Consider the following 12,916-nt stretch of genomic DNA (forward strand, 5'->3'; position numbering starts at 1 on the left):
AAACCCTCATCACATTAAAACAAACACCTGTATGTTCATTTGAGGTGTCATAACCCTCAAGGATCTGAACTAAGAGCTGGAAGGTGAAGCGGGTCGCTACAAACACCATGGAAGAAATAGAAACGGAGGAGGAGAAGCTTTTTAAGAAGCACCGTAAGGAAAAGAAAGAATTGCAGGCTAAAATACAGGGAATGAAAAATGCTGTCGCTAAAAATGACAAAAAAAGAAGAAAACAACTGGTAGAGGAAGTCGCCAAATTTGAGGCTGAATTGGAACTGAGACACGAGGAGGAAGTTAAACTGCTCACTCGGTCACTTGATGAATCTAGTACGGTTGAATCATCTATCAATGGAATTACAAATTTAGAATTGGAGATCGAAAATGAGACAGCAGTTAAGCAGTCTCGGATATCATAGGCACAGAAGAGAAGGGGAAAAAAAGCTGCTCAGGACAAAGAAAGGGAAGAGAGAATAGCTGAAGCTGAAATTGAGAATTTGAAAGGAGCCAGGCACCTGGAAAATCAGAAACTTGCTGAAATCCTTGCTAAAAGGCAGTTGCAGATCAAGCAGATTCCATCTGATGGTCACTGCATGTACAAAGCTATTGAAGATCAACTTAAAAAACAGAACAGTCTATTGACCCTTGCAGAGTTAAGGATACAGGCAGCTGAATACATGAGAAGTCACCTGGATGATTTCCTGCCTTTTCTGAGCAACTCTAATACAGGAGACATGTATACACCTGAGGAATTTGAAAAGTATTGTGATGAGATTGCCAACACAACAGCCTGGGGTGGACAACTTGAGTTGAGGGCTTTGTCTCACGTTTTGAAAATGCCAGTGGAGGTGATACAAGCTGACTCTGCTCCAGTCACAATAGGTGAAGAGTATGGAACCAAACCAGTAATTCTAGTGTGCATGAGACATGCACATGGTTTAGGGGCAGCACGGTAGCATGGTGGTTAGCATAAATGCTTCACAGCTCCAGGGTCCCAGGTTCGGTTCCCGGCTGGGTTACTGTCTGTGCAGAGTCTGCACGTCCTCCCCGTGTGTGCGTGGGTTTCCTCCGGGTGCTCCGGTTTCCTCCCACAGTCCAAAGATGTGCGGGTTAGGTGGATTGGCCATGCTAAATTGCCTGTAGTGTCCTAAAAAAGTAAGGTTGGGGGGGGTTGTTGGGTTACGGGTATAGGGTGGGTACGTGGGTTTGAGTAGGGTGATCATTGCTCGGCACAACATCGAGGGCCGAAGGGCCTGTTCTGTGCTGTACTGTTCTATGTTCTATTATTCGGATTAAGTCTTTTTTTGGCTGGTATGGGCACAATGAGCCATATAGCACCCTTCTGTGCCATAAATCTTTCTTGTATTTCTATGCTATGAAACTGGTCAACTGGTCTGTGCTGGTGCTTACAATTCACATGCGCCGCCTTCAACCCAGCTTCAGCTAACCCTCTTTTCATATCCTTGTGCTTGTTCTCCCTCATGTACTTACTTCCTCTTAAAGGCATCTGTGCCATTCAGCTTCCACATTATAACCATTCTCTGGGTAAAGTTTTTCTTCTGGGACTGAAAGCGAAAGCCCCAGGGCCTGATAATCTGCATCCCAAGATATTAAAGGAGGTGGCCATGGAAATAGGGAATGCACTGATTTTTCATCTTCCAAAATTCTGTTGATTCTGGAGCAGTCCCGGAAGATTGGAGGGAGAAACATGTAACCCCGCTATTTAAAAAAAGAAGGGAGGGAGAAAACAGGGAATTGCAGACCAGTTAGCCTAACGACAGTAGGAGGGAAAATGTGCTCGAGTCTTTTACAAAGGTTGCAATACAGGACGCTTAGAAAATATCAGGAGGTGGGTGACAGAGTGGTTAGCACTGCTGTCTACGGCATTGAGGACCCAGGTTCGATCCTGGCCCCGGGTCACTGTGTGGAGTTTCCACATTCTCCCCGTGTTTGCGTGGGTTTCACCCCCACAACCCAAAGATGTGCAGGTTAGGTGGATTGGTCACGCTAAATTGCCCCTTAATTGGAAAAAAATCAATGGGTACTCTAAATTTAAAAAAAAAAAGAAAATATCAGAAGGATTAGACAAAGTCCAAGTGGATTGTTTGGCAGACCACTGAGATTTTGAGGACTTACTGTTAGACTAGATAAGGGGGAACCAGTGAAAATAGGAATGGGGGAGGCCATTCAGCCCTTCCATCCTGCTCCGCCATTCATTATGATCATGGTTGATCGTCCAACTCAATTGCCTGATCCTGCCTCCCCCCCCCCCCCCCCAACCACCACCACCACCACCACATCCTTTAATCCCCTTCACCCCAAGTGCTATATCTAACTGCTTCTTGAAAACATACAACATTTTGACATCAACTACTTTCTGTGGTAGCGAATTCCAGAGGCTTACCACTCTCTGGTTGAAGACATTTCTCTTCATCTCTGTCTTAAACATTTACCCGGTATCCTCAGATTAAGCCTCGTGATTCTGGACACCCCCAGCAATGGGGTCATCCTTTCTGCATTTACCCTGTCTGGTACTGTCTGAATTTTATAGGTTTATATGAGATTCTCTCTCTCCTCTCCCCCCCCCCCCCCCCCCCCCCCCCCCCCTCTCCTCGTTCTTCTGAACTTCAATGAATACAATCCTAACTAACTTAATCTCTCCTCACACGACAGTCCTGCCTTCCCAGAAATTAGCCTGGTAAACTTTCTCTATACTCCCTCTAGAGCAGTGGTTTTCAAACTTTTTTTCCAGGGACCCATTTTTACCAGCCGACCGACCGACCTTCGCACCCCATGCCGCCGGACCTTCACGTCCCACGCCGGCCGACCTTCGCGCCCCACGCCAGCTAACCTTCGCGGCCCACGCTGCCGGACCTTCACGCCCCACGCCAGCTGACCTTCGCGCCCCACGCCGGCCGACCTTCGCACCCCACGCCAGCTGACCTTCGCGCCCCACGCCGGCCGACCTTCACGCCCCACGCCGGCCGACCTTCGCGCCCCACGCCGGCGGACCTTCGCACCCCACGCCGGTGGACCTTCACGTCCCACGCCAGCTGACCTTCGCGGCCCACCATTTTCTCTTACCTTGTTTGTTGTTGACATAAATGGAGAAAATGGTTTTGGGTCCCTTTGGCTTCCTGAACTTGAAAATAAAAGTCTGCGACCATTTTTTAAAAATGCAGCAGTACTGCTCATTGTCCCCGATCATTGGCGTGCATGCGCATAGTTTAGGTTTGTGCATGCGCACCGATGATAGGACACTCATGCGCAGTGCAGCCAAAATTTGTTATCTGTTCCTGGCCATTTTGAAGGCTGCTCGCAGCCGGCATTATTAAAAGCCAGCTGCTACGGCTGTTGCACGCGCATTTGCGGGATCGGGAGCGCCGTGACGGACGGCGCCGCGATCCTCCCGACAGCCGCCCGCGGGCCGCGCCCCCAAGTTTGACTATGCCTGCTCGAGAGCAAGAACATCCTTCCTTCTATGAGGAGACCAAACTGCACACACTATTCCTGGTGCGGCCCCACTAAGACCCTGTATAACTGGAGCAAGACATCCCTGCTCATGCCACTGAATCTTCTCACTATGCAGGCCAACATACCATTTGCCTTCTTTACTGCCTGCTGTAGCTACAAGCTTACCTTCAGTGACTCGTGCACAAGGACACCCAGGTCTCATTGCACATACCCCTCTCCTATGTCGTCATTGTCTACAGGAATAGTGCCAGAAGACTGGAGGATAACAAATGTTGTCCCCTTGTTCAAGAAGGGGAGTAGAGACAACCCCTGTAACTGTAGACCAGTGAGCCTTACTTCTGTTGTGGGCAAAGTCTTGGAAAGGTTTATAAGAGGTAGGATGTATAATCATCTAGGAAGGAATAATTTGATTAGGGATAGTCAACACGGTTTTGTGAAGGGTAGGTCGTGCCTCACAAACCTTATTGAATTCTTTGAGAAGGTGACCAAACAGGTGGACGAAGGTAAAGCAGTTGATGTGGCGTATATGGATTTCAGTAAAGCGTTTGATAAGGTTCCCCACGGTAGACGATTGCAGAAAATACGGAGGCTGGGGATTCAGGGTGATTTAGCAGTTTGGATCAGAAATTGGCCAGCTGTAAGAAGACAGAGGGTGGTGGTTGATGGGAAATGTTCAGGCTGGAGTTCAGTTACTAGTGGTGTACCACAAGGATCTGTTTTGGGGGCACTGCTGTTTGTCATTTTTATAAATGACCTGGAGGAGGGCGTAGAAGGATGGGTGAGTAAATTTGCAGATGACACTAAAGTTGGTGGAGTTGTGGACAGTGCGGAAGGATGTTGCAGGTTACAGAAGGACATAGATAAGCTGCAGAGCTGGGCTGAGAGGTGGCAAATGGAGTTTAATGCAGAAAAGTGTGAGGTGATTCATTTTGGAAAGAGTAACAGGAAGACAGAGTACTGGGCTAACGGTAAGATTCTTGGTAGTGTGGATGAGCAGAGAGATCGCGGTGTGCATGTACATAGATCCTTTAAAGTTGCCTCCCAGATTGATAGGGTTGTTAAGAAGGCGTACGGTGTGTTAGCTTTTATTGGTAGAGGAATTGAGTTTCGGACCCATGACGTCATGTTGCAGCTGCACAAAACTCTGGTGCAACTGCATTTGGAGTATTGCGTACAGTTCTGGTCGCCTCATTATAGGAAGGATGTGGAAGCATTGGAAAGGGTGCAGAGGAAATTTACCGGGATGTTGCCTGGTGTGGAGGGATGATCTTATGAGGAAAGGCTGAAGGACTTGAGGCTGTTTTCGTTAGAGAGAAGAAGGTTAAGAGGTGACTTAATTGAGGCATACAAGATGATCAGAGGATTAGATAGGGTGGACAGTGAGAGCCTTTTTCCTCGGATGGTGATGTCTAGCACGAGGGGACATAGTTTTAAATTGAGGGGAGATAGATATAGGACAGATGTCAGAGGTAGGTTCTTTACTCAGAGTAGTAAGGGTGTGGAATGCTCTGCCTGTAACAGTAGTGGACTCTCCAACATTAAGGGCATTTAAATGGTCATTGGATAAACATATGGATGCTAAGGGAATAGTGTAGATGGGCTTTAGAGTAGTTTCACAGGTCGGTGCAACATCGGGGGGGCCGAAGGGCCTGTACTGCGCTGTTATGTTCTATGCCCCGTAGTAATTGACCCCTCTACCCTGGGAAAATGTCTCTGACTATCCACTCTGTCTATGCTCCTCATAATTTTGTGGACCTCTATCAGGTCGCCCCTCAACCTCCTTTGTTCCAGTGAGAACAAACCAAGTTTATTCAACATCTCCTCATGGCTAATGCCCTCCATACCAGGCAACATCCTGGTAAATCTCTTCTGCACCCTCACTAAAGCCTCCACATCCTTCTGGTGGTGTGGCGACCAGAGTTGAACAGTATACTCCAAGTGTGACCTAACTAAGGTTCTATGCAGTTACAACATGTCTTGCCAATTTTTATACTCAATGCCCCGACCAATGATGGCAAGAATGTTGTGTACCTTCTTGACCACCTTCTCCACCTTTGTTGCCCCTTTCAGTGACCTGTGGACCTGTACACCTAGATCTCTGACTGTCAATACTCTTGAGGGGCCTACCATTCACTGTATATTCCCTACCTGTATTAGACCTTCCAAAATGCATTACCTCACATTTATTTGGATTAAACTCCATCTGCCATCTCTCCGCCAAGTCTCCAAACGATCTAAATCCTGCTGTATCCCCTGACAGTCCTCATCGCTATCTGCAATTCCACCAACTTTTGTGTCGTCCGCAAACTTACTAATCAAACCAGTTGCATTTTCCTCCAAATCATTTATATGTACTACGAACAGCAAAGGTCCCAGCACTGAACCCTGTGGAACACCACTAGTCACAGCCCTCCAATCAGAAAAGCACCCGTCCATTGCTACTCTCTGCCTTCTATGACCTAGCCAGTTCTGTATCCACCTTGTCAGCTCACCCCTGATCCCATGTGACTTCACCTTTTGTACCAGTCTGCCATGAGGGACCTTGTCAAAGGCCTTACTGAAGTCCATATAGACAACATCCACTGCCCTACCTGCATCAATCATCTTTGTGACCTCCTCGAAAAATCCTATCAAGTTATTGAGACACAACCTCCCCTTCACAAAACCGTGCTGCCTCTCGCTAATACGTCCACTTGCTTCCAAATGGGAGTAGATCCTGTCTCCAGTAATTTCCCTACCATTGACGTAAGGTTTACCGGCTCGTAGTTTCCTAGATTATATTTGCTATCCTTCTTAAACAAAGGAACAACATTGGCTATTCTCCAGTCCTCCGGGACATCACCTGAAGACCGTGAGGATCCAAAGGCCTCAGCAATTTCCTCTCTAGCCTCCTTCAAGATTCTGGGGTAGATCCTATCAAGCCCTGGGGACTTATCTACCTTAATACTTTTCAAGAAGCCCAACACCTTGTCCTTTTGGATCTCAATGTGACCCAGGGTATCTACACACCCTTCTTCAGTCTCAACATCCACCAATTCCTTCTCTTTGGTGAATACTGATGCAAAGTATTAATTTATTACCTCACCATTTCCTCTGGCTCCACACATAGATTCCCTTCCCTGTCCTTCAATGGGCCAAGCCTTTCCCTGACTACCCTCTTGCTTTTTATGTACAAAGCCTTGGGATTTTCCTTAACCCTATTTGCCAATGATTTTTTGTGACCCTTTTAGCCCTCCTGACTCCTTGCTTAAGTTCCTTCCTAATTTCCTTATATTCCACACAGGTTTCGTCTGATTCCAGCCTTCTAGCCCTGACAGATGTCTCCTTTTTCTTTTTGACGAGCCTACAATATCTCTCGTTATCCAAGGTTCCTGAAATTTGCCATATTTATCCTTCTTCCTCACAGGGACATGCCGGTCCTGAATTCCTTTCAACTGACACTTGAAAGCCTCCCACATGTCAGGTGTTGATTTACCCTCAAACACCCGCCCCAAATCTAGGTTCTTCAGTTCTCCCTAATATTGTTATAATTAGCCTTCCCCCAATTTAGCACATTTACCCTAGGACCACTCTTATCCTTGTCCACCAGCACTTTAAAACTTATTGAATTGTGGTCACTGTTCCCGAAATGCTCCCCTCAAGGGCTTTCGATCTTGGACCACTGTGTCTGAAGGGGCGGGGTTTGGGGGGGGGGGGGGGGGGGGGGGAGGTGCATGCATGCCCACTACGAAGATTAACGTGACAGAGGCTTCACATGTATCAAGTGTAACATGTTTTCATAGTGAACATTTTACATTTCCGTTCCACCGAGCCACATTCCCCACCCCATGCCCACTCAGTGTTCCTCACTCTTCTTGATCTTTTGTGGTATAGTACTACCTATTGGTGTGTCCCCAGGATGCACGTCAGCAGTGGAAGAAACCTGCTGCTTTCCGCGCCCCGTGTTTTTTGATGCCTTTGGCAAAGTCTACTAGAGCCAGTCTACTGGAGCCAGAGGGCCCTGGCCGACTTACCCGTGTCACTGGCGTCGCCATGCCACCCTGTTCTGATGCTCGAGATGCGCTTGTGGTGTTAGGAGAGAGAGATTCAGAAGAAATGCAGATTGCCATAATCTCTCTCTGGTGGCAGGCCCCAGGCTGATCTCCAGACAGTGCCTGTAGGGCACTGAGGGACTCCATAGGATGGAGGGGCAGCTGGAGTGAGCTCCAGAGGTCTCAGTCATCTGGCGCTGCCAGTCCTGAGGCTCCCCATTGTCTGCACTATTGTGTTGACACCCTCCGCGATGGTCCTCAGCGTCTGGGCCACGCTCTGCAGTGCCTGGGCAATGTCCACCTGAATCTGGGACACTTCCTTCTGTGACTGGGACATGATGTCAAGGCCCTTCAGCCATGATTGTCACAGATTGAACCAATGGCTTGGGCACCACCACTCCAGACACGGACGTCATGCTCCAGGTTTTCCACTGCGGTCACCCCCCCTGCAGTGTTGGTCTTGGTGCCACACATTGTCGGCACCATCTCCTATGGCTGAAGCCTTTGGGACTCCTCCAATTGGATTGGCAGTCACTGGAATGTCGCTGACACCCCCTCCTGAATATCACTGCTGTGTCCTATCATCTGCATCAACTTTGGGAGAACCTTGTCCGGAAGTTTGGCATCTGGCTGGGTCCAGACGAGTCCTGGGATCCAGCAGACTACCCCCTGCTATCCTCCTTGGATGTTCCTGCCTCCACCTGACGTGCAGTAGTAACTGAGTTGCTCACCAGATTGTGCTCTAGAAGCCTGTCCACTAATGTCACCCACCATGGTGTGTGTCTCTGCGCCGATGGAATGTGCGGGTGATAGCTGTGATGCCTCAATGCTGGTCTTCTCGGAGCTCTCCTCTGAGCTGGCCTCTTGGATGGCGGGGTGGTTGAATCCCGAATGGTCCAGCGTCATCAGATGGAGATCCTGCATGACAATGAACATGTGGTCAGTGAGAGAGAAGGATCATTTTGTCTGACATGAACAACTCATCTGGGTGAAGGGGCAGTGGATCCTCACCTCTCTGGTGCACGAGGCACAGTGGTTAGCAGTGATTCTGGCCTTGGGTTACTGTGAGGAGTTTGCACATTTTCCCCGTGTCTGTGTGGGTTTCCTCCGGGTGCTCCAGTTTCCTCCCACAGTCCAAAGACTTACAGGATAGATGGATTGGCCAAAATTGTTCCTTGGTGCCGAAAGGATAGGCGGGGTTATGGGGATAGGGTGGGGGATTGCGCTTAGGACGGCTGTTCTTTCGAAAGGTCGGTACAGGCTCAATGGTATTCCTCTGCATTGTCGGGATTTTATGATTCTAGGCCAATCACTCTGTTGGTGACTACTCTCTCCTCGGCAACCCTGCAATTTCCAGGGTCCATTCCTCATAAGGGGTGAGTTCTCGAATCTCTGGGGCTCCGGCCCCCGTCTTTGCCCTTTCCCATTTATTATGGGCTATCTTCTCTGCGGACAAAGAGAGGATATTGTGAGCTTCATGCTTGATGCATCAGGTTGTTCTATAGCAGGTGGTATGTGTGGACACCGCACCAGGACATGAAGGGATTGTGCTGGTGCCCTCCAGAGGGTTCTGAGGAACAAACATTAAGATCGGATGTGGGGAGGATGTGAGGTGCCAGCTAGTGGTTTGTAGGAGGTGTGAGGTTTGGGAATTTGAGGGGTGGCAGGAGGAACTGATGTCAGGAGAGAGATGGTAACTTATCCTTACAGCTCAGTGGAGGTTGTTTGTCTTCTTCCTACACTGTGCGCTGCCATGCTTGTGCTGAATGGGAGTGAGTAGTGAGGGAGCATATAAAAACAACTCCCTCCTTGTTAGCGGTGAGAAGTTGAAGCACGAGTCGGGCGAATCAGGCGACAAGGGAGCCAGTAATGGCGGGGATCTTGTAAGGGTTCATTTTCGGCACGAAGTGTTGTTGAACATGGGCCGCGATCACGACAACGTGGCCAGCGCAAAACACCCCACCAAACGAGCCCAAAACCAGGCTTTGACATTTTTCCGTTAAATCACATCAATCATCTTTTTTTACACAATCTTAAATTTTCATAAATAAATAAAGTAAGTAAAGTTGCTGCTTTCCCCTTTGAGGAGGGAGAGTTGACTGGTGGTAATTTAACCTGAGGATTACCACACCCAAGGCGAGGGGCAAGGTTGAGAAAGCGAGGCCTTTATGAATAACCTCAGCCGATACGGGAATTGAACCCACGCTGCTGGCCTTGCTCCGCGTCACAAACCAGCTGTCCAGCCAACTGAGCTAAACCGGCCCCGCCAGTCATAAACATGGATTACAGAAGTGAACAGAGCAAGTGTGATATAGCGATGGGTCTTTACAGGTTTAACATTACTTTCCTGCTTTTCAATTCTGTTCCTCAAGAAATGAACCCCAATTGCCTTGTTTGCATTTTTATGGTCTATACATCACCATTATCAACAACCACTTTAATTTCTATAATACGTTTAACATAATAAAACCTCCCAAGGGACTTCACAGGAAGGATATCAAACAAAGTTTAATGCCAATTGTCCTTATAAAAAGGGGGCATAAGTTATAGAATCAGGGTTTTTATCCTTTCTATCTTGATGTTAAATAAGTGATTCCACCGATCAGAATAGTAGTATTCCATTTAATCGCTTGTGTTCATATAATTTATTTCACTTTTGAAGAGTTAAGTGTATTGATGTATTCGGATATTATTAAAGATAAACATCAGTGAAATTTTGTTTGTATGGCATTATTACTTATACTTTGCACTTGATATATTTTCATTAGAATTAAACAATGGCTAACTTTGAACTTTTTTGTTAGCTATCAACGGGATCTGAAGGTCAAAAAAAGGAGCATTCCAAACCCGCTGCCACTTTTGATAGTAAGCGTCAACAGCTACATTGATCTAAGGTAAAAAGAAAATAATGGCTGATATGAACAGCACAAGCAGTATTTAAATATATTCATATTAGTTGTAGTTTTTAAAGAAAGGAAGTGCTTCACAGTCAATTCCGTACTTTTGAATCTTTCTTTTCGCTTTTCGGGCAGCACAGTAGCATAGTGGTTAGCACAATTGCTTCACAGCTCCTGGGTCGCAGGATTCCCTCCGGGTGCTCCGGTTTCCTCCCACAGTCCAAAGGTATGCAGGTTAGGTGGATTGGCCATGCTAAATTGCCCTTAGTGTCCAAAATTGCCCAAAGTGTTGGGTGGGGTTACTGGGTTATGGGGATAGGACTTGATGGGCCGACTGGCCTCCTTCTGCACTGTAAATTTTATGATGATCTATTGTCACAAGTAGGCTTCAATGAAGCTACTGTTAAAAGCACCGAGTCGCCGCATTCCGACGCCTGTTCGGGGAGGCTGGTACGGGAATTGAACCTGCGCTGCTGGCATTGTTCTGCATTGCAAGTCAGCTGTTTAGCCCACTGTGCTAAACCAGCCCCTAATGTAGTTGCAGTTCCAATGTAAGGGAAAAGTTACTGCTATGGGATCCAACAAAACGTGTTGAGATGAATACCTGTATTCATTTTTGGTGATGTTGACTGAGGATTAAGTATTGCCAGGACACTGGTAGAACTTCCTTCCTTTAATTCAGATAGTACCTTGGAATCTTTTATTTCTAGTTTGAACTGCGACCCAACTCGATACAAATTTCACTCCTGAAATGTCTGCCTCCAACATTTAGACTGGACCCCCTAGTCCTCGACTCCCCTGTCAGTGGAAAAAATGTTTTTCTATTTAACTGTTCACCTTAACATGTTGAAAAGTTCAATTAATTCACCTCTAAATTCCAGGGATTACAATCCTGTTTGTGAGATCTCTTCCTATAATTTATACAAAGAACCTAGATATCATTCTGGTAAACCTTCACTCCCTTCAATGCGAACATACCCTTCTTAAGGTGTGGTGCCCAGAATTATTCACATTATTCTATATGTATCCAAACCAGAGCTTGGTATGGCTGAAGCATGACTCTTTCCCCCCCCCCCCCCCCCCCCCTCCCCGCTCCCCCCACCCACCTTCAAGTCTTCCAAATATAAAGACCAAAATTCCATTTGTCTTTTTGATTATTTTCTGTCCTGTTCTATGACATTTTGTGCTTGGACCTCCAAGTCTCTTTTGAACTCTACTGTTCCTAGCTTTTCACTACTTAAAAAATACTTTGTTCTATTTTTCCCTCATATTTTCTATGTAGGGCCCTGCCCTATCCCCATAACCCCACCCAACGTGCACATCGTTTGGACACTAAGGGGCAGTTTTTAACATTGCCAATCCACCTAATCTGCACATCTGTGCAATGTGGGAGGAAACCCACGCAGATGCAGGGAGAACGTGCAAACTCCGCACCCAAGGCCGGAATTGAACCTGGGTTCCTGGCGCCATGAAGCAGCGGTGTTAATTACTGTACCATCGTGTCGCCCATTTCAATATTTTGTCATAATTTTATGCTTCCAAATACCGCTTGCGATGATTCTTGTCTTTTGTATCGTCAGAGGATTTGCATATGTGTCTTTCTCTTTCAGCACCTATGTCATTAATAAATATGAATAGCTGAGGCCCCAACACAGGTCCTTGCAGACACCTTTAATTACACCCTGCCAATTGGAGTACCTGCCCCATTATCTCTACTTTTTGTCTCCTGCCACTCAAGGAATTTCCTTAACAGATCATTAATTTGCCAGTGTTAGCTAACAATCTCTTATGTGGGACTTTTATCAAACGTATTCTGGAAGTTCATGTACATACCTTACTTAGATATTTCTCAATTCACTGCTTTAGTCACCTCTTCAAATAATTCGATAGGTTCCTCCGGCATGACCTATACCCCTGACAAATGTTGGCGCAGAGCTTAATTTTGGGGGGGGGGGGAATTGCGGGCAAGGCCAGCATTTATTCCCAACTGCTAATTCCCGTTGGAAATTAATGGTGAGACACTTTTCAAACTGCTGAAAGCCACACACGGTGTAAGTATACCTACTGTGCTGTAAGGCAGGGAGTTCCATAATTGTGACCCAGTAACAATGAAGAAGCAGCAATATTGTTCTAAGTCAAGATACTGTGTGACTTGGAGGGGAACTTGCAGATGGTGCAGTCCCAATATGGCTGCTGACCTTCCTCCTTCAAGCTGATGGAGATTACAGGTTTATAAGGTGCTGCTGAAGGAGCCTTGGTAAGTTGCTGCTGTGCATCTTGCAGATGGTATAATAACTAGTCCAAAGATGTGCAGGAAAGGTGGGTTGGCCATGCTAAATTGCCCGAAGTGTCCAAAAGATTAGGTGGGGTTACAGGGATAGGGTGGGGCATTGGGCTTGGGTAGGGTGGTATTTCACAGGATCTGTGCAGACCCGATGGGCCTAATGGCCTCCTGCACTGTAGGAATCCTACGGTTCTATGAAAGCTATGTGCCGATGGTGGAGAGAGACAATATTG

The 12,916-nt window shown here is 47.1% G+C and overlaps 2 protein-coding genes across 3 annotated transcripts in view; both read left to right on the top strand.

The window, feature by feature from the left end:
- LOC119953290 (exocyst complex component 3-like) overlaps positions 1-12,916 on the top strand; it is a 60,821-nt gene that overhangs the window by 35,461 nt on the left and 12,444 nt on the right. For both annotated transcript variants that reach the window (XM_038777392.1, XM_038777402.1), the window contains one exon: positions 10,307-10,396. In XM_038777392.1, the coding sequence (XP_038633320.1) occupies positions 10,307-10,396 (90 nt within the window). The remainder of the gene's footprint in view (positions 1-10,306; positions 10,397-12,916) is intronic.
- On the top strand, positions 92-935 carry LOC119953295 (deubiquitinase OTUD6B-like). Its single transcript, XM_038777417.1, has one exon. The coding sequence runs from the start codon at positions 108-110 to the stop codon at positions 414-416; it is 309 nt and encodes a 102-aa protein (XP_038633345.1). The 5' UTR covers positions 92-107; the 3' UTR covers positions 417-935.

The sequence above is a fragment of the Scyliorhinus canicula genome, chromosome 2, assembly GCF_902713615.1.
Source record: "Scyliorhinus canicula chromosome 2, sScyCan1.1, whole genome shotgun sequence".
NCBI lineage: Eukaryota > Metazoa > Chordata > Chondrichthyes > Carcharhiniformes > Scyliorhinidae > Scyliorhinus > Scyliorhinus canicula.